Here is a 26159-nt window from a genome sequence, read left to right as displayed (position 1 = left end):
TTTAAAAATGAATAAAAACCACAGAAAAAGATCAAAATAAAAACGGTTTGTAGGGTTGCAGGAATTTTTTAAGACAAGAAAAAACCATCTGATAGGTGGCACTATATATATATATATATATATATATATATATATATATATATATTTATTAGTGTGAGCAACTTCGGTGGAAATATGCAAATGAGACAGTTATGAGAACTTGCGCTGGTAATCCACAACCAGTTATTGTAAACCATGTATGTGGACCTGCTGCACTCAGCCGTTGCTGGATTTGGGACTCGCCTGCAATGTGTTATCCCTTGTGGTGGTGGTCATTCAAACACACTACTGTAATAAACTATTTGGAGGTATTCTGTTTGTTATTTGCGTATCTTTCTTTGACTTGTGTATGTCAGTGCCACCTGTTGGCAGTTTTTGAGTTTTTTTCCTGTCTTAAAAAAATTCCTGTGACAGTGATGCTAACCCTGCAAACCGTTTTTTATTTTGGTTATTTTTCTGGTTTTATGAATTTATAAAGTTTCTACAGACTTTTTGTCCACCCCGTATTCAAGAAATATTAGGTGTCGATACAGATTTTAGTCTCCATGGCCACCCGGGATTTGTCAAGCCTTGGTGTTATGCAAATATTTAGTCAAAATGGTGGTAGCTGCAGTGAAGGCATTTTGTGTTCTTGAGCAGGGCCGTCTTATCATGGGCCCCCAGGCCAATTGATTTTTCAGAGGCCCTACCAAACAAATTCTCTAAAATTTCAACCAGATCTCATTTTTGTGAGGCCTTTTTTGCTTGAGGCCGCCGGGCTGTGCCTTAAGACAGCACTGTTCTTGAGTCTCTTTTTTTGAGAGAGAACTGTCACAGCTCATCTCTGGATATGTTAAGTCTGTGACTTATGCTATACTTGTAAGAAGACTGAAAATTTTATTCTTTAATTGCATTGAAAATGCCATAGCACCATTGGTCACTGATCCAGTTTTGCTCAATTCAGAAATGCAAAATGCCTTCTGCACTGCAGTCACTGTCATTTTGACTGACTAGTCACATGACATTCACATCACCTATGTTTTTTCCCTAAACAGCGAGGGAAATTTAGTGATTGCATCTACCCAATGAATCGCAGTTATGGTTGTTGTGTTCAACTGTTACAGTTTCACAGCATCTGGAAACTATATACTTTATGAATCGCCCTTGTTTTATGATTTTGTTTATGGATTCTTAATCTCTTAAAAATGCAACCCTTTTTATTTATTAGGAGCAATAGTTGGAAATGTTTTAATAATTTTAACATTAGCAATTTTTTTTAACTTGGTGCTTAAATTTCAGCGCTTGAGAGAAAGATTTCTATGAGATCTACCAAAGAAGAGCTTATAAAAAAAGGTGTACTTCTTCCTGAAAATGGTGAGAAAGATCAGCAAAATAGCCCAAATCTTAATAGTAAGCAATTGCTTTTAATTGATTTGATAGGTGTCTTTTACTAGGTTCTTTCAATGTTGAGTGATATTCAAATAGCCATTCTTTTTATATGGGTCATTCTCACGAAATTGGACAATAAATGAACAAATTATCAAAATTAAATGTCATCCAAAAAATTCCTAATGAGACTTCGCTGCCGATTATATTTTATTCAACAGAAAATAGTGAAGTTTGTTCAAAATTCATGGAGAAAATGTCAATTCAAGTTTAACCGTATTGAAAGATAGGCAAATCTAATGTGGCATTTTGCCTGTTTCAGCACTTACCATATTTTAACATGTACAAGGAACCATTTTTTTACCTAAAAGTTTGTCCCAGAAATAGAAATATATTATACATGGTTAGTATATATATATTTGTAAACTGTTTTCCTAATTTTATGCCCAAAATATCAGGTTTCCTTATACATATTAAAATATGATAATTTGATATTTGTGCTACTCTCTCCTGGATAAATCAAATTTGTAAAGTAATTCTAATTGATTTGAAAGAAAGTTCACTACATTCTTCAATATTTTCAACACAATTTGATTCCTATAATACCAGTTGTTAGCTTTGTTTTCCAAACTCCCGTTCACATGGGAAATAGAAAAAGTTTGTTTAAAACCCACTTCAAGAATTTTCACCAATGACTGCTCTTCATTTTTCCCCTTACAAAGGAAAAAAGTAGTCAAGCGGGAGCTAGAACTCCCAATGCCACCGCAATATTTGCACACGTGAACGTGACTTAAATGTCACAAATGGAAAGAAAAAGTTAGAGAAAATTACCATTTAGCTATGAACTATTAACTAAAAAAATATTTACAATCCAGAAAAAATACTGGTCATAAAAAAAATTCATAATATTGGAAGTTAAAATATACAGTATTTTTGTTTTAAGATAGTTTCTTCTATCGTTTTGAAAATCGAAAAATGGGCTGTGTAGCCAGGAAAAAGACATTTTCTTAGAGACAGGAACATAAATAGAAAATAACTAAAAAAAAAAATTTCCATGCCAGATATATTTAATGTAAATCGCTGAAGACAAAATTTAGGCTAATTTTGTGAGAAGGACCCATGTACCATTTCCAGCATTACATAACTTGTCCATTGGTTTGATTTCATACTATCTTCTATAGCCCTTTGATGAAACTTTGAGAAGATTTGATAGATTACTTCAAAAAAATGTATTTTTAAAAAAAATTCTAACTCTCTCTGATGTATAATAAGTAATCTTCATGTAAGCAATTCAAACTGAATGTTCACATTTCTTTTACATTTATTTAGACTCCTGCCACGATAACCACATTCCTCTATCGAACGGAAGCATATCTTCTGGAGATACTGTGGTGACAGACAATAAAAACAACACTACATCATCTAGTTATTTCTGTAATTCCATAGTCGTTGCAAGCTCACAGAATGTCACGGTTTTGACATCTTCCATTTTGAGTCAGCACGATCTATGTGAGTAGCATTTCTTTTTAATAACTCTGTGTACTATGTATAACATTTGATGTTGTGTTGTTCCACCAAAATAACTTCATAAAAGATGTACCGTTCAGTCTTTTCACTTTAATTTTTCATATTTTGTAGTGCAACAAATTTATCTTGAAATTCAATTTTTTGTCTTCAGTCAATGCTTGGGTTTTAAGAACTTCTAATTTATGATAGTCTTCTTTGGTCCTGGAAAGTATTCCCAATAGAGATGGATGATTTTTTGCTCGACTAAGATACATTTAATCAATAGGCTTTCTGGATATTATAACGAGGTGAACAGGGGAAAAAGTGTCATTTCTCTCCACTGGGAATCACTCTTTTCTCTATGGTATAATGGTCAGTGTGCTTGCCCGTATGCTAGAGGTTCTTGATTTGATTCTGAGAGAAATAACACTTTTTTTCCCTGTTTACCTTGGCATGATATCCAAGAAACCTATTTATTTCAGTATTACCACTACTACCATCATTCCTTTAAATGTCCTTTCCAATTACAAACTGATTTCACAAACTATATGTTCAATTCCAGTGAGGGTTGGTGAAAATGAGTGCTCACTGTACAAATGAGTTATTTATAAGACACTTCTCCTTGAATTTTCTATGCTCCAATAATAAGACATACAATAGCCACCCCTTATAAGAATCACTGGTTATAAAAATAAACTGCTTATAACAATTAAATCAGCAAAATGAAAACCAAACTATTAACACAGGAAAATTGTTAGTTATCAGAATCAAAAAATATTTTTTCTAAAAATAACTGCCACCATTGATCTCAGTAGTAGGAACTTGTAGAATATTTTTCATTATTCACAAGGTTATTTGGAGGAATACAGTTATTGTTACTTTCGCCTTTGTAATAAAATCCATCCCATATTGACTGCTGTCTTTCCTACTCTTCTCCCCTAAAACAGTAAGGATTACACCTTCGTAATGAAGTGATGTGTCATGTCCTTCCATGAATGACAGTACTTATCCGCAAGAGGTGTGTTTTAAAAATGATCTTATGCCAGAGGAGTAAGCGAGTCTATCTAGAGAAGTGCTTCTCAAAGTGGGCAATGTCACACCCTGGAGACGATAGAAAGATCCAGGGAAGGGTAGAAGCTATGGGTATAACATAGAATTCTATGGGTTGTCTTGAGTTGGGGTGATGATTAAGAAATATTCTGAAGAATAGGGGGTAGATTGATGGAACAAAAAGTTTGGGAACCTCCAATCTAGAGTTATGCGCTCGGACAATTGTCATGGCCCGACTGACCAATATTACTATGATATGAAAACTAAAATTATCAGGATTAATTATCATTTTATATGTATGACAATATTTGTTTTTAGCTTTTACCATCCGATAAGTTTGTGTATTGATACTTTAGTTTTGCATGTGCCAGCAACAAGTATCGATTTTTCATCATATCTTTATACTTCTCCCTCCGAAGTTTCGTAATTCATGTATATTAATTTTTTTACTATTCTTCCTTTAGCTCAACCTGTGATACATAACGTTTCACTCCCAAATCTTCCAGATGTGGAAGAGGTGCCTTCGCAAGGTGGAGAAATGGTTCTTTCTCTTTTACCAGAGCCTCCGATATCTGTAAATGAGATTGGTCCGATTCCACCTCCACCAATGTTCTCTAATCCATCTCCACTGCTTACTGCAAAGTTTCAGTCACAATCACAGTCAGGTAAATGACTTTACTAATTCCTAGTATTATGGATTAATGATAAAATTATAATGGCATATTTTGAAAGCGATATCTAAGTAAGTTTTTTCATGCAATTTTCTTTTCTTTTGTCACAAGTGTTATTACTAAAGGTGAACTAAAAAGTAATAAATCACTTTTGACAAATTAAAATCCAAATGATAAGACATAAAACCTGATCCCTATGATCGTTTCAGAATACCACGTGTTCCGCTCTGAAAGGATAAAATATATAAAATGGTCTTGAATGGGAAAAGATAAAAAATCTGGCTATCATGATGGATGCTAACTAAAGATTAAAATACAAGGCACACTTAGTTGATGTGATGTGGGGCATCGTTCTTGACTGATTGCAAGGATCCAGGTTCGAAGCAACACGGAAGTCAGATTTTAGTCTGCTTATCTAGTCATATGAGTTTGGCCAGCTGAAGTGTTACTTTTTGCAGTTTTTCAACCAACCTCATGGCATGAATGTAAACTGGTCTCCCATTTTTAAAAAAGGACTCTCCACACACACAGCAGGCAGACCTCCAATACGACACATAACGCAAATTCAGTTGTCTCCTATATTTACTTTTAAACATGGAAGACTGATGGCAGCAGCACTACTACAACGTAGAACAAGCATTACTCTGGCACCACAAAATGTTAAGGACTCGTATACACTCAAAATACAAGTTTTAGCACGTGCCAATTTGTTGGAAACTCTCCAGAGTTTCATTGCAATTATTGCGTTTACGAGGTGCATTCTGTATGGGTAAGTTGTAGTAGTAATGGTGTTAACATTTTTTTTTTGGAAAAACAAATTTTAAAAATCTGTCATTTCGACTAGTAGTAAAAAAATCTTGTTTTAAGCACTATTTTGATCATTGTATAATCTTTTCACAATCACTTACAATGAAGGTGGGTGCGGATTCACTCGGTGACATAAGACAGCCTCATTGTGAGATGAATTTTTGTGCCACTCATTAACAAAACTGTTATCCCAGCCTTATTTCTTGTCTGTCTCAAATTTTTTTCTGTGACATGCTTCTATATCTCTGCTTCTATGTCATTTCATCAGCTTTTGAGTCATTTCATGTAAATTGAATCATTTAACTTAAAGAGAAATGTATTTAAAAGACTTGTCGCTTTCGGTACATATGTTTTTTCAGAGACTTTTAAAATCAAACTGAACATTTCGGGCATTCCTTGGAAATTATATTTTCCATCTGCATGTATGAGACATGGAAAGGAGCTCACCACATCACATGAGAAAACAATAACACTATTGAGTTGTGTGTATTGTGCCAAAAAGCAGACCTTCAATAGCTTTTGCTTCAAATTCCCCCCTCATTCAGCCGCAAAGCTGTTCATTTGACTTATTGCTGTTGTCTTTTTTATAGTGCAGTGCTGGACAAATCACAAGTGCCCAGGTCGCCATAGCAACTAAAAAATTAAGATTGACCCCTAAAATTTTGTTAGTCAGGAGAACAAAAAATGTTTATAATTCATACAGGTGTATTATCTATCAACATGGGAAAGGGAGCCCCCGCTATGTTCTGGAAAAGTTAAAAAAAATATTTTGTACAATGTTTTTTTCTTTGAAAAAAAATTTTTGCTTTTAGAATTTTTTTCTGGCTTAGATTTTTTTGATTAATCAAGCCCTGGTGTAGTGCTTCTTCAGTGTTTTATAAAACTTAACCTTCAAAAGTTTGGGCTACACTTGGAATGAATTAAAACTTTTTCCATAGAAATGAGTATGAGGAAATCATGTTTCAGCTAAGAAAGGAGATTTCTTCCTGCAAGGAAGTAGTTATTGTTTAACATGTTGTGTATACTCATTTTGTATTAGTCCTATTTTAAAGTGAAGTGCTGTAAAGTATCTAAATGAATTTTATTTTAGGCGATGAAGAGGACAATGAATGTTTACCAAGGGCTGACAGTCCATGTGTCATGTACATTCCTCAGAAAGATCCTTCCATTAATACGTCTAAGGTTGAAGAAATTCCAGCCAAAGAACCGCAACCAATGAATGCTATGCCCAAAAAGAGTGCTCTTAAAAAGAAAGGTGTAATGACGCCCACCACCCAAAATGCTCCTAGTGATGGGTTTCAACAGCACATGAATGAAAGGTTAGTTGAGGGTCTTGTAACTACGACTTTCTTAGTGCTTTGTTTAATTTGTCCAATTTATTGGTTTGATATTGGTGGCTACAATACTTATGAAGCTGCAATAAACATTATGAAAGTGTGAATTTAGAATTCATATCAGGTTTTCTACTAACATGGAAAGGGTCCAGGTTACAGAAAAGTGGAAAACCTTCTTGTGGATAATTTTTCCTCTGAAGAAAAAAAAAAAAAGTACTTGCAACACACCATTTGACAAATTTGAGAAATCACAGGCTGAAGCTGAATTTCTTTGGACCAAGCATAATAAATTTCATCAGCTTTCCTCATTGATACACATAATTTAATTAACAGCATCATCTTTTCTATCTATTGTATAATACTGTATCGTCTTCAGACCAGAATTTAGGAGTTGCAATGAAAAAGTCAGTACCTATCAGAGCCTTACTGTGGACTGCCAGGGGATGAGGATTCATCTAATTAGCTAGTGGGAGGGCAAAGCGACTAAAGCTAGAGAGGTCCCCGGGGAAATATTTTAGTTGCTCTTGCATAGTTAGTCCTGACACCTGCATTTTTTGGTCAAAGTAACGATATGCTCAGGATTTTCCATAGTTATTTGCAATTGAGATAAATCACTAAGAAATGAATTTTAACGATGCCTTTGTCATTGACCCAGGGGTGGAAAATCTGCTACAATTTCTGATGTGTGCTACAACTCAATAGAAGCTGGTTTTTTTCGATAGCATCATTTGTCCTCCCCGCAATTTTATTTCTTGGGGCCAAAATGAAATTGCTTTGAGACCCCTTCTCCAGGATTCAGTGCCCAGGCTTCTGACAATGTATAAAATGAGGTCAAACTATGTGAATTACTGCTGATCTGCAGAACAATGGAAAAACCCTTCAATCATTGTTTATAGCTATTTTTTTACAAAAAAAAGGTTGACTCCCTTTGATTTATGCTTTGCTTATGTTAATTTTTTATTTTATAGACAAAAAAAAAAAAGTCTGCAGCTACAGATTATCATGCAACAAAGTCTTGGTTGATACCATTTCAAAGGATTCTTTTATTTATTTTTACCAGCGATTCAAGAACCGATTCAGAGAAGAGTAATGAGAGTAACCGTCCACTTCCAGCGATCTCTGTAAATGAAGGCGATGCATCTGACACTGATTCAGAAGATGGCAACCCAATTCTCTGGCGTGATTATTATGGGGAGGATGAAGAACGTATGTGTATAGTTATAATGCAAAATTGATTCCTCTTTATATTTGTTAGTTATAAATTGATATATAGTGCATTGTGGGTGGAGTTGTTTACAATGACTATTTCAAAATACCTGAGAGTTCTTTCTTTTTTTCAGATCGGCAAGCAGCTAAGGTTGCCAGGAAAGATTCCCTAGCAATGAAATTAGCTCAGCGGCCAAACATACAAGAGCTTATAGACAAGAACATTTATATTGCACAGTCTGAGAAGGAAAGGCAAGAAACGAGGGAAGATGTTGGAAAAAAGCTCATCAGGTAAAAATCTTGCAATAATTTCAGTGCGAGTACATGAACAAAGCTCAGTTTTTCTGTGAAAATTATTGAAAGAAAAATTAATTCATGCCTAATGATTAATTTAGGATATGTCCAATTTGTCAAGTTCTCCCGTTGTAATAACCTTTATTACTTGTAAATATTAATTGTAGATGTGAATGTACTGTAGGATTGCAGTATGTGCAAAAGTCCGATTTTAAAGTATCTCCGCAAGCAGACCTCCATAACCATTTCTACACAGCACAAAAATTTTAGTACCTGCCGCTTTCACTTCTAATATGAAAGACAGATTGCAGCATTGCTAGAGCAATGATTCTGGCATAACATTAGAGTCCTGTGTACACAACCATATATGTGTGTTGGACACACATTTTTGGGCGTGCACCAATTTGTTAGAAATTCGTTATTTTTATAAGGTGTGGTGGTGGTACCTGCAGCCTTATTGTTTAAACAAAATAATTCATGAGCAAAGGTGTGATAAATCCCAAGTTTCTGGGTTGCATCATTAAAATCATGCCATATATATGGTGGAAATAATTTGTTTTGCATTTTTTCTACATAATTTTTTTTATAACAAATGCATAAACTTTAGAAGTTGCATTTCCATGCAGGATAGCTCTTGTGGGTGATATAAAAGCCTTATTGAAACAGATGAAATAAATATAAATTTCACTTTTTATCAAAACCTGTTTAAATTTTGGTGCAGAGGCTTCATGTATTTTATATTCATTCCTAACCCTTTAAGCCTGTTCAGAAATTTGGACGAAGGGATTGATCATTTATTGATCATTTTTGATCATTTTTGTCGCATTGATTGTGATGACTCAATATTCTAAGCGGCTGATTTAGGTATGAATTTCTTATTCTATGGTAGGCTAACCATAGATATTCAGAAAGCTCGATGACACAATAGAAATAAATCTCAACCGAGAGGGGGTAGAGAGAGATGTACAGCATGCTAGGATTCTCAAATAGGGCCTGCTATCTGTGACTTACTATGTACTGAGATCTGTGCAGAAGGGTTAACAGATCATACTTCATGCATCATAGGTGGATACGGGGAAGCTTCCTATTCAGTCGAAAAACTATTTTTGGTAGAGGCAGATATTTGCCCATCCTTCTCAAGGAGTCCATCTGATTATGTTATGCATAGATATATAATTATCCCCTGTATGGTGGCTACAGTTCAGTAAGGTTAGGTTCCTCTGAATATAGCCATTGTGACTATCACTGTCCTATTGATGAATCAACCTCAAGGTATATATATGGTGGATGAAGTCTATGGTCACGTAAACAAAATCCTTTGAAACAACCGAAACTAGTGTACAAAATTCACCACATAGTTAGTGTTACATCAAAATTATTTTTCATATCTTAATTATGGGCCCTTTATTATAAAAGAATAAAATTGATTCACACACACGCAAGACGAAGTTTTCGCAAACTACCATGCAATATCCCCATTAATTTAGGTGTAGAAATATTTCTTTTATTCAGGATTTCAGCTGCCTGCAAAGAAAAAAATTATCTGTTGGTTCAGTAGCCCTACTCTGTGTTGCTGTATACCTATGTTCAGAGCTGGACAAATCGCAAAAAAATCTTGCTGTCTAAAAATTTTTTACCCAAAGAAAAAGGTAAAAAAATGATTTTTTTACTTTTTCAGGTCTTAGTGACCCTTCATAAATTCCAAACATTTTGTGCTGCTCTCAGCTTGTAAATTAGTAACTACTAATTTTAACTACTAATCACGCAAAACAAATTTTTTAATCACCATGGTGACCTGTCATCTAGGATTTGTACAGCACTGACTATGTTGTAAATCTATTAAAAATTAGATTTTTCAAATTATTGGAAGAATAATTTTGAATTATATAGAGTTTAATGAAATTGATTTCAATATCAATAGAATTAGATACTTAAAAGATAAGAATATTAAAGTATGAAATTTGATTTATTTAAAAATACACCAAGTTACAAACCTATAATCCGGCCGAGCACTAGTCTGGTCTGTTCAATAATCCAGTGTTTTTAGGTGGGTTTTCTTCAATTATAGAAGAGGAAAACATGTCACTGCATGTCTTTTCACAGAAATTTATATTTTAAATAGATTTTTTCAATTGATTTCCACATTAATTCAGCTCGCCCTGGTCTGATGTGCCAGATTAGCGAGTCTACCACATTTCAGGCACACAGGTACTTATGTCTCGATGAATAAATTTGAGATTTTTCAGCACTAACATTGACATGAGGAATGTCAATTTTTATTGTGAAAAACGTCTTTTCTAAATCTATTGTTATTTATTCTGAGAAATGGAATGCTTATTGCTTATCAACTCCCCTGTTATATTAATATCTTATATTTAATTTGTTTGCATGAACATTCAAGTTACATATGTTTATGAGTTGATTACTAGAGATTTATGTCTATTTTTCCCCCCAAGGCGGTTGAGTTTAAGGCCAACTGCAGAGGAGCTTGAGCAGAGAAATATATTGAAATGTAAGTTATTTTAATTCATTTGCTTTTTTTTCTGCCATTATATTATAGTGAGGAGAATTACACTTCATTTGAAATTAGCTATAAACTTAATCTACATGTGACAAAAATTATCAAAATTACAAAGTGAACATTTTGTCCCATAAGAATGTTGGCATAAAGGTTACTTTTTTTTTTGGAGCAAAGTTGTTACTGTAGACTTGGTTGACAGTGTCTTTCAGCAGTTTTCTAAAAATTAATTGTTGTCACAGTTTTGGTGACCATATGGAGTTTCATGTTATCTCATTGCAAAATGACTGTCTCATAAAAAACTTGATCTAGATCTTACAAATTTTGCTGAGTTGACAATGCAGATTTGATTTTATATAAATATAGAGCCTTCCTTTCTCAAGAAGCCCACATATACTTAGGATAACTATGCTTTTGTGATCATTATATTATACAAAGTATATAGTGTGGATGATTATATTAGTGTCGTGGGAAATTTTTAGAAAGGCACAAATCGATGGATTTGCTACATCACTCACAGAAACTGTTTTCAACTTTGATTGGCGAATGCAAAATAATCTTCCCGTTAAAATGTCACTCAACAGAGAGCAACAGCCCTAAAATGGCACAAATCTTCAATCATTCCACTTCACAGTCTGAAAAATTGATGGCAGCACTGCACGTAACTAGTATTACACAGTAACAATCTTCACTTTAGGTTCACAACACACACGCACACCTTTTAGCATGTATCAATTAGTTAGAAATGCTGCAGAGGAACGTGGATGAGGTGAATGCATGGTTTCATAGTAGACTCTTGCTAAAACACACACGGTAGAGAAATTTAGTCAGATTGGAAAGAAATCCTCTAAATTTTATTTCTAGCTTGTTAGGCAGCATTTTAAAATACAGTAGAGTCAATATTCTCAGTCTTGCACTAGTCTAGCCCATGCAGTAATCTGCGTTTTTAGGCGGGTTTTCTTCAAGCTTATATGTGGGGGAACATGTCACTGTGCAGATGTTAATATTATTTAAATGGGCTTTTTCAACTAACTTCCAGCAATCAGACCATTTAAGTAACTTGGCTTGGTAAAATGGTGGATGTCTTGTTAATTCTTGTTAAATGAATTCTTGGTTTCTTGGACCAATTTCAACTGTAAGCTAGGTAATTATCACTTGTGTATATATTATGAATGCATTATTTATTGTCTATTGTGCACTTGAAGTGTAAAGGGTATCTCTTTAAAGTAATAGGTGTTTAATATAATTTACTGAAAAGTATTAAATTGTTTTTTGTTTATTTACAGTTCAAACTGCAGAGGAGCTTGAAAAGGAAAAAGAACAAAAGAAGAAAACTTTAATCAGGAAGGTAAATATAGCTCCAATATGTATTACAGATTACATTCAAATTCTGTTTTAAAAATTATAAGTCGTTTAAAACGTATAGTTTATTATTATCTGTAAAATCAAGTTCCAAGTTAACTGGCTTTTTGTTGATAAAAGTTATAGCCTATTGGATAGATAGCTGTTAGTGTTGAAAATGTTGCAAGATTTGTCAAGTGCCCGGGAATTCAAAATATTTTCTTTTATGCATGTGTGAAATTGATAAAACAGTGAAATTCTGATAACTATATTGAGGACTATGCAATAATAGCATTATAGAAAAATTGTTATATCAGGAAGCATCACCATCATGCTATAAAATTTATACTGTTGTTGACATCTCTTGTAAATCTGCATTACTACTACCCCCAGAAAAATGCACTTAAAAGTATTCACCAGGGTGTAAGCTATGGTCGCATTTTTTGCAAAATGCGAAAGAAAATCATAGAATGCGAAAAAAGTAGCAGCCACTTTCGCAAAAATACGTACAGGAGGTACGCAATGAGACCATCAACCATTACATTAGCATTGCAGCATTTTGCTAAAGCTTTTCCCCCCATTTTCACTTTTTTGCGAAAGGAATTTTTTATCCAGCTTAAACCCTGGTATTCACCTCAAACTAGTATACAAAGTGCATAGATGATATGTAGTGGTGTCCCATCATTCAATCCATTTTTCGAAGCAAGTAGAGAAGTCTTTTTCTCATCAGCATGTTCAAGTTTTCTACCAATGAGCTTCTCCTTCAATGTTGAAAGCAGCCAGAAATCACACGGTGCAAGATCCTGACTGTAAGGGTGTTGTAGCATGATTTTAATATTGTATCTATTAAGGTATTGCTAAACAGAAGTAGCGAGTTACATGCGGGCAGGCATTACAGTGATGTAGCATTCAATTTCCTACCAGTTGACGATTTTATGTATCACTGACTATCAAACAGCCAAAAAAAAAGGCTAAAAAATTTTCTAATAAAATTCATTGTTCCAAGACGTCAGTTTTGTCATGCATAATGCAAATTTTGGGGATTCAACTTATACATTTTTTGTCTAGCTGAGCTTTCGTCCCACTATTGAAGAACTTAAGGAGAGGAAAATCATCAGGTTCAATGATTATGTTGAAGTTACCCAAGCTCAAGATTACGATAGGCGAGCTGACAAGCCATGGACAAGGCTTACTCCCAGAGACAAAGTATAAATTTTTTTTTCTCTTACTACTCCAATCTTCCCCCTTTTTGAACTAACACACACACAAAAAAATTGTTTTAAATGCAATATCTTTCAAATATGGTTTTTTCAGTTTAATTTTGTACCACAAAACTGTTTGAAACAATCTGCGGTTTGTAAATATGCATAGAAGGAACAATTTGTATAGAACTAAATTTGTTACAATCCTTGCAGACACATTAATCAGATTCTACTGTTCATAATTTGAATATGTTAGATTATTCAAAGAAATCTTGTATTGTGTTGTAGAATGGGACCTTTACTTCCTGTATGTTTTTGGGAATTCTGTCTCTGACCTTATCAGAAAGTAGCATGGAATAGTGTTGTGTTCTGTGATTCCCTTTCAAGAAATCTATAGTTCCGTTTAGAATATTGTTTCGTTTGTGGAAATTTAAAAACAAAAAAATATATTTTACAGACAATAACAAAAATCTTGAAGGGTTATGAGAAGAGGTATGAATAGGGTTACCAGGTTTTTTTTTGTCATTTTGAGAATTCTCTTATGGTTTTTAAAATGTACAACTTTCGTTCTTATTTTCAGGTTTCCGGAATTATTTTCTCCCCATTTTTTTTTTCTGAAAAAAATTTATTGCAAAATATTTTATCATTGCTGTGTTATATCCCCCTTCATACTTTGAACAAATCACTGTCAAAACTGAAAATTCTTGCACTCGGAAAAAAATTGATAATCATTGGCTATGTAGCCAAGACCAGACACATAGCAATAATTCCATCAATCATATTGATGGCTAAATAGAAAGAAATTATTTTGAAGTACTCTCAAATGGTGGTTTTTAAGCAACCATCTTTCCATTAACTGATCAACATCTCTAATTTAGGGAAACCATGAAGAGGACAAGAGCTCAATGCTCAGTACTTTGCACCAACTAGCAATGGCAAAACTTAAACCAGTAATCAATAAACTTGAAACGCAAGCTAAAAATAGTGTTGTCTATAATCATGTGAAAAACAATCCCCGTGCGTACATAGCAAAGTTCACTACTGCAGTGTCAGAAGGTGGTGGCCAGACTCCCTATGTATATTCTCGAAGTGCAGTCAAATCAGAGGCATACACAGGAGGGACAATCAGAGACACACTTTGCAGGGCCACAAAAGGATTAGGGACGGGTCACAATGAATTACTTGGAGAAATTTTGAGTTATTAGCCTTCAAATAGCATTGAAATTTATAGAAAGATTGGGGGAGGTGCATAGGGGACCCATGCACCTCCCACATACACCTCTGATTGAATATGATATGGGGGCAGAGCAGACAAAATTTGGATGACAAGGGAGAGGATAGAGGATGATTTAGATATTTTCAAAAATATCTAAAAATCTTCTGATTCCCCTATGCAGGAAATGTTAAGCCGGTTTATATTCACCCTAATCTTACCCACGTAAACAAGATTTCAAGATTTTTACTGCTATTACTACTACTACTTAACCATACATGAACCTTGTACACATTCCTCTTTGGAATTTCTAATGAATCGGCACATGCCCGAATGTGTGTTCTAAGTGAATGAGTCTCCTAACATATCTACGTTGTAGAGTTGAGCTTGATTATTATATATATATATATATATATATATATATATATATATATATATATATATATTATATAAATTATATAAATAATTTTTTTGTGTCTCTCTCTTCCATTTTCTGAAGTAAAGATGGAAATGCTTGAATTTTCATGTTATGTCAGTATAGTGTTGTAGGCCTGCCTGCTGTCTGTGAAGAGACTTTTTTAATGGGAGGCCTGCTCATATATTCGTGCTTCAAAGCTGGAAAACTACAGGAAACCAACTTCAGCTGACCTGCAAACCCTTTCTAGAACTCTTTGCTTTAACCTTTTTGGTAGGAAGTGGTTGGGTGAAACCGTAAAGACGATCCTTATTCTTCTGTGCTGTTAATGCTTGATCCAGTTAAGAGGTTCTTGAACTTTTTTTCACTTGCAGCGCCCTTGCACAAGGTTGGCAGCACACAGTTTGACAGCCCTGATCTAGTTGATGAACGTCTCTCCCTTTCCCGAATTGAACTACCATTTTGACACACCATGCCTGTTTTTATTGCATCAGGCACCACATCTGTTTGAAGATTAAATAACCTTACAATATTTATCACAGTCAAAACCCACTGAACATCCATTATTCCATAATTCAGCTGTCTAAACATTCGCTGTAATAGATTATAAATTTTAGTTTGTTTTAACAGAGCTTCCATTTTACAGATATCTTGTCCTTGAGTAGGACAAATACATTAAAACTCCCTTCTTTCACACTCATTACAATGTTTCATTGATGAGACTGCTTTTCTTGCCGCCTAACTTTGAAAACAGTTTTTTCAAGTTTGTATAATTGAAAGTCACGCTAGTTTGTGAGAGAAGTTTTATGTAATCATGGTTTGTGCTTTTGTAGCTTTTGAAAATGTCGTAATTTTGAAAATGATCTGTTGAATTGATCTCTTCATTGTTGCAGTTGTATTATCATGGAATATTCTGTAGTTCTCGTAAACAACTTATCAAACTTTTATTTGTTCATTTTCGATGAAAGTGATAATTGCTTTTATTTACCCATTCATATAGCAAAGCTTATCCAGGTTAGAATGACTAGATTTACTCAAAATGCAGTCTCCAGTGAAAACAAAAATGCTTCACACGTTTCTGAATAAAATCTGTGCTGTCTTTCTCGAGTTATTCAGCACAAATTGGTTGCTACTTCTTATCCCTATTGCCAATCTCTCATCACATCAATTCAACCCCTACAGTTGAAATTTATAGTATTTGTAGAGCAGTATGTTTTATCAATACCGATGAGTTTCACTGAGCAAACTGATAATAGATACCAGAATCCCTCTGTGAAGTGTACATAGTGCAAAAGAACCTCTAAGAGGAACCCCTATTCCGATTAATATCCAGGTCAGTCATAAACAGTAATGCAGTCTTATGAAAGTAGCAAATGAATACGCTCTTGAGCACAAATATAACAAATTTAATTAGCCACAATAGCTTGTTCATTGATGATCTTTTTTGCACTCTTTTCGAAACCCTTTCTGAGAAACAATTTTTGTTTTTGTGACTTACAACTGAGGTACGTTACAAAATGAGTATAAATGAGTATGATGCGTAAATGAGAGAAAGTTGTATAAATGAACGATAAATATTATCTTCCTATATCTTTAGCCAGAAGTTCAGAAAATTGTTTATATAACTGTTTGATTATTGGTAGTTTTTCTTTGAGTAAAGTATCAGTTTGATCGATTGACAATAATATGAAAATTTTTGTGTATATTCAATAATACTTTGTTCTTATTATAGGCTGCTATAAGAAAAGAACTGAATGAGTTCAAGAGCACAGAGATGGAAGTCCATGTGGAGAGCAGGCATTTAACGAGGTAACCTTTCGACAATACCAAATTTAAAGGAGATAAAAACAATGAAGCATTTCAGGGCAGGGATTTAAAAAATTTTTTCATATCCACTGCACATCCTTGGAAATGATTAAATATCTCGTGACACACTGTCCAATCTAAAGCCGTTTCAGCAGTACCCTGAAATGTGTGGCACTGATTAAGGACAGGATGAAATTAATTCCAAAACAAGAGCTTTGAATTTCAAGTTTGTTGTATATAAGAAAAAAAAAATCTTTGTGCATTTTAAAATTTGTCATTTCTATAACACTTCAAGATGTCTGGAATGATTTAATTATTTTCCGTTGACTGATGTGATTTGTAAAATGTGCTGTAGGCCACTTCAGTGATCTCAAAATATGCCACTGGCCTGTTAAGTGATGTGGAACTGCAACATTTACTGAAATGATCTGGAAATGTGCCACTTGGTTCATTTTTATGAAATTTGGCTAGAGCTCATGGGCAGCATCAGATGATTTTGAGGGGCACATTTGACCCGCAGATCATGGGTTGAGCATGTGTGGTATAAGACATAGTAGAGCTAGTGCCCCCTGTGAAATGAATGACTTATCTTGAATCTCTCTCTATGCATGCTATAATTTTGTAAGGTGAAACCTCCCGCAATGGACACTTTTCTAATCTCCGGTCCTGTGGTATAGGGTGTTAATGTATTTCACTCCCCGTTAGCAGACACTCGCGATCTGAAGTTGGTTTTGTAGTTCCAAACTTCAAGGCATGAATGCAAGCCAATCTTCTTTTTAAAAAGTCTCGCCACAGAGAGCAACAGGCCCACAATGATACAATTATCACACTTCACTCATAGTTAGAAAAATTGATGGCAGATGGGATTACATATGACAAGCACTACACAGAAACAAACTTCATGCAGGTTCAAAACATGCACACTCTTGTTCCAACATGTATTAATTCGTTAGAAGTTATGCAGAGGAATATGGACGAGGTACATGTATGATTTAGTAGTACTTTCTCAATCGCACACAGTGCAATCAGGCAAACTCTAATTTATCGATTTTTGGTTATAAACAGAGAATTTATCGTATTCAACTAAGATTATGTGAAATCTCAAGGTCGTGTTGGTGAATGATTGTCAATTACTTAATTAACGGAACATAAACAAAACCAACATTGGCATTAGTTTTATGTGTGAAAAAAGCCAACATCGCAATAGTGATAATGTTATTTTTAATGACTGTTTTATCTTTTTCACACTTAATTGTCATAGCAAAATATGTGCAATGCACTTATGTACAGGTCAAACTAATTGATTGTTTTAATGAAAAGATAGATTATAAATTCTTCAATATTTATCATTTTCTAACTTTATTTGGGAATTAGGCATAATCTCTAGGAGAAAGTGACAAATGTCATGAAATTTAATCAAATTCTTTATTGAGGTGATTGGTGATTATGCATAACCACCCATGTATCACTTTTACACACCCACAGTAACATATACATTTTAACATTAAAATGTATAGGAACTTACTGCGATAGAAGCCAAATGTCATATAAATGTGAAAGTTGTATAAACGAGGTTCTCAACAGTGTTGTACCTCCCCATTAGTGGACAAATTTTTAGTCCCATTGGTGTCCATTATTGAGTGGTTCCACTGTATGATGACTTTTAATTTGCACCCTGCGTAATGTCATAATCTTTTATTTCTTTTCAGGTTCCACAGACCCTGAATTGGACTTTTCATATTCATCTTTACTTATTTGTTCAATCTGACGCGAGCACGATCGGGACAAAATAACGAAAGTGTTTTTAAATCGTGTTTATCTCCAAATTCGCACGTGGAAGTGAGTGCTTGATGCAATACTCGACTACTTTAAAGATGGGACGCACACGTCAAGAGATAAAAGAAACATCTCCCTCCATCATGCGGGAAGGTATTATCAGTGTTATACTGACGGTTTTCTTTCACTTGTTGGAAAAGGACAATTTCTTTTCTTTGTTTGTAAATTATCGCAAATCATGTGTTCGGGAGATTATATATATATACAAAATAAATGATTGTGTGTGTTTAGTCCGAATTTTCTCTCGAAACGATGTCGACAGCCTTCAGCCCATTTAAAATAAAGCCGTGAAGTGCAAATTTTAGTGTCATTTCGAAAAATAAAAATTGTGTACATAATATAATTGGACAATATGTGAGTATGATGTAGCCTTTACGACACATCATTTTTTTTAATTATCTTGTGTATATAAAGAATATACGTGTTATGAAATCCTGTACGATCTTCAGAGGTATATTATATCATGTTGCTTACATTTGTGCTTTGAACAGAATCGGCTTTTTCGAGTCTGATCGACAGTTGACCAAGTTGCTCCAGAATTTGCATTTTTTATTATATACATATTTTCTTACATGAAATCATGTTGTGTAGTATTTTGTACAGCAAAATAGACATATATATATATATACACACACCAACAAATATACATAATTGGTTGCTATGCAAATGTCGAATGACCTGAAATTTTGGCTTGGATTCTATAAGCAAGGTTGTGCCACATTGGTAATTTCCAATCCCCCTCCCCCACCCCCCGTGGCGATGCATAATATTCTGCTCTCCTGACATCTTCAGTATCGTAAATATTCAAGATGGCCACCAAAGTTTATCGGTAATTCTAGGACAAGTATGAAAACAACAGCGAGAATATTGCGAGGAGTAATTCTGGAACCATCCAAGAAGGTGGTTACAGGATTCTCACTGAAACATTACATTTGCATTGGGAGCATCTATTCCAGTGAACCCAATGCAGACCAAATTTCTTATGCTGATTGTTCGCTGTCATTTTAGCGATACGTTTCGGGTAAGAAACTAAAGGTAGTCTACATTAGCGATTATCATCTGATTTTAAGAATGTTCACCCATGAAGGAACTGAAAAATTCATGATAATGAGACCTATGACAATACGAAATGGTTGTAATACGAATTGAAATTGGCTCTGCAATAGATGAGGATAGCACGTTAGCTTGAACATTGTCACCAATGAAAAATTTTCAAAAAACCAAATCGCCAGTGATTTATTGGCAGCAAAAGGTATTGTCAAACTTGCCTCAACCTTGCTTACGTAATCTTAGCCAAAATTTTCCTAATATGATCATGATTCTTGACATCTTATATTATCCAAGTGTCTTACGGTTTGATTTTTTTCCTCGAAATGTCTTAAAAGTCCATATTAATGTTTTTCATGTGTAAGAAATGCTGCAGAATCGTCAATCAAATTCTTATTTCACATTAAGAAATTTGTATTGTTTTGTGCACTATATTATGAACAGATGTCGAGCGGAGCGACATTTCAAAGTTTACACTCTTTTTTCCGTGTAGATTAGAATCAAGTGTGTATTCTCATATTTTTATAATTAAAATTAGAGATGGCTCAGGGAAAGACTGTCGTTGTTGTCGCTGATTGAGGATTCTTAATCTGTATCGTTACTGTACCTTTTTGTGGTACTTTAATCCTTCAAGGGAGAAACCCATTCATCAGTTATGGTAGATATTTCAAATTTGTAATAGATCAGTTGTGCATTATCGCGACATGCGATGGATTCCCAAGTCCTGTTCTTTCGAGTAGAGAACTGTACAGTGTTTTAAGTTTTTATCAAAACAGTCAAGTGCCAAAATTTAGGCATTATAAATCATAATAGCGACTATGAATTCATGCCGTTTTATTTTTTTAAAAGGTAAGGAAGTTAATTAGGTAGAAATTTTATTTTTGTCGCTTTTCTGTGTGATGAATGAAATACAGTGTTCGTTAAAACCTAAAAAATTAATTAAATAAGCATGAACAGTGATAAAAAAAACCCCAAATTGTGGTTTTGCACGAATGGGATCAGAGGGGAAAATTAGGAATGGATTGAGGAAAGAAATCAGTTTCGAAAGTCAGTGATACGACTAAGATGGATTCATGCAAATTGGGCCATTGATAAAGTGGATTCCTCATTCAATGCGAGCAGCTTGATTTGCATAATCTATGTTGCATGTCAGCATCATCTATCACTGACTTTTGAAACTAACTTTTTAAAAAAGTTACAAAAAACCCCCCCATCTGATCTCATTCGTGCTAACCATTTTTTTTATTTCCGTTTGTTCTTTTTAATATATTTTAAATTTTAACGAATTTTCTGACTTACCCTGTATGTGGGCTGAGTGTATGGTAGGTGTGTAATGAAGGGAATCAATACTGTATCTGTTTGGCGACAATTCCCTATCTGATTGATGTTAATGAATGGCTATCAAAAAAGAGGTATCTGATGTGTTACTAATATTATTCCGAATGCCTATGTGTATCAAAAGTGGGTAGTTTTGTATAAGATGGCCATTGACCATTTATTTATACTATTTTATAGGGGCTATAATACCAGACTAGCTATAATACCCAGCACTGCCTGGGTTTTCTTCAATTACTAAGAGGGTTGACAAAGCATTATACATAATACTGGCAGCATTAAAGAAGTGACAACCTATATTGTGAAGGTATATGTATGTCTGAAACCCATCGCTAGAGAACCAAAGTAAACATTTTGAAAGTTATTGTTGAGGCCCAGGAACCGTTGTTGCTCGATAGTTTTTTGCCCAGCTCTGATGAACTTTTAAAGTAGCCTATATCGTTCAAGTCTGGTCCCGTTTGGTGTATATGTAAAATTTGACGTCAATCAGTCTAAAATTGCAGATTTGTGTAAAAAACAGACAGAAATTTCATATATATATACAGATGAGTACATATTGACATTTTTATCAGTGGCGTTGAAGCCATGGTGAGCATTTACAGAAATTTGTTGAGCAGGTCTCCGAACACCTCCAGAATTCAGAAATAAGTTTCCTATGTAAAACTCAAGACATGCACCCACAAGTTCGAAGCACTTCAGCTCATGATTTGTACACTGCAGACTGTCTCTACCAGGAGTCCTAGAAGCAATTTTTTGCATTCTGCAATGAGCTGTGAGCCGACTGGAAATGGTGTGCTGTAATCTCCTCTTAGAGATGTGAAGCGAGATGTTTCAGTGTTGTCAATGTAAAAATTCCTACGATAGTTTTGTTACTTTTCTTCAAATTCTCCCCTAGATTATTCTGCAGTTAGCACTGTCTGTTCTGCGATGTATGCCACAGTATTTGGCACATTGTGCTTTGGGGGCCAGGAGGAGAATGCATCACACAACAGAAATTTAGTGGTACGAAGATTTGCGAGTGAAAATGATTTTTCTGTTCCTGCTCAGGATCCTGGTGTCAACCCGAACCTTTTTGAGTAAATCGTAATGTGGATTGAGGACCAGACAACACACTGAAGAGATTGATAGACAGTTTTTTCTCTCAAGGAAGCACATATATTTTCTAGCTGATATGCTGAGAAATTACATGTTGTTTGTTCGGGACAAGAGGACTAATTGGTGAAAAGGTTGGTAAAATCAAGTAGATTTTCAATTGGGTTACTAGACCTGAAAGTGTTGGTCTGGACCTCGATTGTTGTTTCCAAAACATGTTCAAATGGGTCGGGATCAAGATTCAGAGCGGTCAACAATGTTGCCTGATTTATACCCGATGTACTAGGTTGTCATCCTGGTAAAAAGGATAGCAACAGTGTTGAATGATCCATTTGTCTAGAATAGATTTTAACTAAACTTTTCTGCCCACAGCTCACTTATTCTTTTTTTTTTGTACTATTGCTCCCTTTGTTGAACCATGTATTAGGTCTCGTGTGGTAATCTGTAGATTCTATCGCCTTTCCAAGAAACACCCCACCCCCCTATTTTGCTGAAATACTGGTCTAAAATGTTAATTTATTTATTCCTGGTCATCTGTGGTACAAATACTCTCAATCGTCCCAATGCTGATACACGTAGGTGTCCGCAGAGGTGGATTTAATGGCGGGAGCACTGGGTGCAGATTCCTGAAGGGTCTAAAAAGACTCAAACTTTACTTTTTTCTAATTTAACAATGCCCCATCTTTTGCACCCAGGACCTCAACCAGTCTTGATCCATCTCTAGGTGTTCTGATAATTATTGGCAGGAAGTGCAGGTCATCCCCGAATGTTTTACCTATTAGTAGAAATTGATTTGATAGCATCCAGTCTCACTAGTTGCTGCTGGAAATACTAATCAGACTTAAGCCTAGGACTCGTAACGATCACTGTTGCTCATATTGTAACGGTGGGATTTCTTACCAGCACACACCGGTGTTCGGCAACTAATTGTAACAAGAAAAACCGGTAGTGCTAGATTATAAATCCTTTGCCAAAAGCAAACACCAGTTTTTACTGTGGTGTGTGCGGGGCAGGTGACTTACTCTGGGGTATTTCTGCTGTATGCACAGCTTGGAGAGAACATCTGGACACACCAGGAAGCCTTGGCCACATGAATATTGAATGCAATCAATCATGTGTCGATAATCGAGACCAACAAGATGTTTATTACTTGCGTAAATTATTGCTGTCATTTTTCACCACTGGCCAGAATTTTTTTTAAATTGACCCTCACGATAAACGGAGAAACATTAGCTCTCCCAGTATTAAAGATTAGCAGAAGACTGTGATACGTTCCTCTCGTCTGTTTTTCTGTAAAGTTTTAGCACTTGGCTGCTTCTTTTTTCCGAATATAAGTTGTAAATATTTGTAGTTCCTCTTTTTAGAGAATTTGTTTTTTTAGATGCAAAAAGTTTAAATTTTTTTTTTCTCTCAATGTTCCATTTTTGTTTAGCTTCGTTTGTGTAAAAAAAAAACGAAAACATGAATAAATGTTGAGCCTTTCCCTGGTGGAAACGCTCGAAAATGGTGCCTGTTAATACGCTTTTCTTTGTATCTGTATAGCAGGCTGCAATAATGATAATAAAAATTGTTTATATTGTATATTTTTTGACAATTTGTTTTCAGTGTGAAAAATTGATTTTCGTTATTTATGACAACTATTGTAGGCTTTCTTATATTCTGACGATGAATATAGTACTCTGGAATTTTTTGCGATGAATCACTTAAGAATGGCTTCACAAGCGCTAGGTCAGCCTCACCAGAAGTTGGTCCCAATCTGCGAAAAAAGGGGGCATCCTTCGCAGGGTGAATAGTTTGGCTTAAATCTCATTCAATTTTGATTTTTAGGAAATTTCAAATTCTGAATCAAATCGGGCCCAACATAAATTACAGTGAGTGCTCTTGCAACGCCCCTGGCTTTGACACTTGGTATTAGGAGATATACATACACAGGGGTCAATGTCTTTTTCCCTCTAATGACGGAGCCGGTATATACATATGTATGAATTTTCATTATCTTGTCCCCCAGCCTTTCATGTCTATCTCCGCCAATGATTGTTGTGTCCATAGGCAGATACAGGGGTAGACAATCGATTCCACCCCATCTGTAGTATGAAAAAAATTCAGACATGCCAACTTTTAGAATCCAGAAATTATTCCAAGGGGGGTACCTCGCCTCTCATAGACCCGATCAAAAAAAAAAATTCAATTTTTTTTAAATCAATTAAGAAAAAGTTGCATTATCTCCTCTCCCAAGCAGGTACTACATTGCCCCTGAGCAGAATATAACTCCATGTCAGTCTTTCCATGCAGAATAGAGAAATCACGTCTACATACTGTTTATAATGCATAAGTGTTTCCTTTCGTGGATGCTATCAGTGATTGATAATCTTGGGTATATGAACTCTTAAAAAAGCTTTACATTTAGCTTTATATAGCTTAGATTTATATTTTCTTTTTGAAGACACATTTAATCAGAGGAAACAAATAATTTACAAAGCTGCTGACGAAAATTGTGTTTACCGCACGGCTGTTAATGGAATACAATAATGATTATACAGGAATTTCGACAACCAAAGGCTTCCCCTGACAAATGATTGCCGATAAACGCTACGTAAACAGTCACGTCTTTGCCAGTTGCTTAAATGTGGTCACCATGACTTTTTTTACGGCTGCTCTCGATAGGTGTTTTCCCTAACGATGATGCAAAAACTCAAAAATATCTAATTTTCAGGAAGAAGGATTAAAAATTAGAGTTGGCAGGTCTGAAAATTTATTACTGGCAGTGTCCCATTCACTATACACACCAAGTGATTTGCCTCGCCCATTTGAGGAGCCTGTACCCACTTATGTTTTATAAAAAAATTCTTGAGAGTAGAACCTTGTGCGGGGCTCACCTTCAAAAGTGGCTTTAGCTATTCTCTAAGCAAATACCTATTTGCTTAATCTTCATTTAAACCAGCACAACTCTGGTCTAATGTTATTAAGACAAGAGGTTAGGCCATTTACTACACACACACACCTCCAGCACAACTCGCTAACAGTCTTCGAGATTTTCCAGCATTGTGCGTGAACCATCCTTTTCAAGGATGTAATCTTTTCAGTCCGTGGTCTACTGTTCCTAGGCCAGGAACTTACCATACCCTGTTTGCTACGCACCCTGTAATATACACATTTTACTGGTGAACTATTGATCCTAGAGGTGTGCTTCCAATTTGAGAAAGTATCCAAATGATGTGTAGCACTTGGATGTATGCCGATCATGGCGCAAGAGGTTGTATAGTTATTTAAAAAAAAAAATTAACTTTTCATACAGTCCCAGTGTGTCCCAAAAACCAATTAGAAAGTTGTCCCATCTCTCCTGATGCCAAAAAAAAATTTCCAAGTGCAATATTCACCATATTTGAAATTTGGAAAAAACCATTAAATGTGGGTAAAATTATTTCTCTGCATTTAATCCAGTTTTTCGAATTTGAATTTCTCAGTGAATATTGCATTTAGAAAGACTGAATCAACTTTCTAATCGGGTTTTGGGGCACACAGGGCTGTATGCAAAGTAATCTTTTTTTAAAGTTTTAATAACTATAATTAACCCTTGCAACACATGAATGATATCTAAGTATTACACTTTATTTGGAAGTGTGCCTCTAGCATCAACGGTTCAACAGTAAAATGACGCCCCTTATGCACCCTGTGCAGTCAAATCCCATTATAATGAACTCCAAGACACAAGAGAAATCACTTTGTTATAAAGGAATTCCAGGTTTGTTGCACTGTTCCTATGTAAACTTATCTGGGAGATTAGAAAAGTTTTCGTTAAAATGAGATTTCTGCTATAACTGTATATTGAGTGACCATATGACTTCAGTTAGAAAAAAATGATGGCAGCACTACACATAACAAGCACTATACAGAAACAACTTCTCGTTAGGTTCATAACACACACACAGATTCCAGGTCGTCTAACCATCTACTAATATCTCTATTGAGATACAGCAGTGGGCCATACGACTTGTATTTTATGGAGGCATTCCTGTAATTTTGGTTGTCCGAATCTTTCTTAATAAAATGTCCAGTTATTTTCAAACTTAATTGAAGTCTTA

The 26159-nt window shown here is 34.9% G+C and overlaps 1 protein-coding gene across 4 annotated transcripts in view; it reads left to right on the top strand.

Moving 5' to 3' along the window:
- The window catches only part of LOC149064948 (phosphatase and actin regulator 2-like), a 139868-nt gene extending 116208 nt beyond the window's left edge, over positions 1-23660 (top strand). For 2 of the 4 annotated variants that reach the window (XM_089255519.1, XM_089255516.1), the window contains 11 exons: positions 1318-1428; positions 2734-2913; positions 4425-4625; positions 6529-6757; positions 7833-7978; positions 8113-8269; positions 10729-10784; positions 12077-12138; positions 13200-13337; positions 16694-16770; positions 18477-23660. In XM_089255519.1, the coding sequence (XP_089111645.1) occupies positions 1318-1428; positions 2734-2913; positions 4425-4625; positions 6529-6757; positions 7833-7978; positions 8113-8269; positions 10729-10784; positions 12077-12138; positions 13200-13337; positions 16694-16770; positions 18477-18492 (1373 nt within the window). In that variant the 3' untranslated portion in view covers positions 18493-23660. The remainder of the gene's footprint in view (positions 1-1317; positions 1429-2733; positions 2914-4424; positions 4626-6528; positions 6758-7832; positions 7979-8112; positions 8270-10728; positions 10785-12076; positions 12139-13199; positions 13338-16693; positions 16771-18476) is intronic. The other 2 variants (XM_089255520.1, XM_089255518.1) reach the window with 1 other exon arrangement.
- The last annotated feature ends 2499 nt before the right edge of the window (positions 23661-26159 follow it).

The sequence above is a fragment of the Pholcus phalangioides genome, unplaced genomic scaffold, assembly GCF_987345545.1.
Source record: "Pholcus phalangioides strain wild (caught in Gottingen) unplaced genomic scaffold, Ppha-v1.0 ptg000042l_1, whole genome shotgun sequence".
In the NCBI taxonomy this organism is placed as follows: Eukaryota; Metazoa; Arthropoda; class Arachnida; order Araneae; family Pholcidae; genus Pholcus; species Pholcus phalangioides.
Note: the sequence above shows the minus strand (reverse complement) of the source record. Positions and strands in the feature narration are given on the sequence as shown.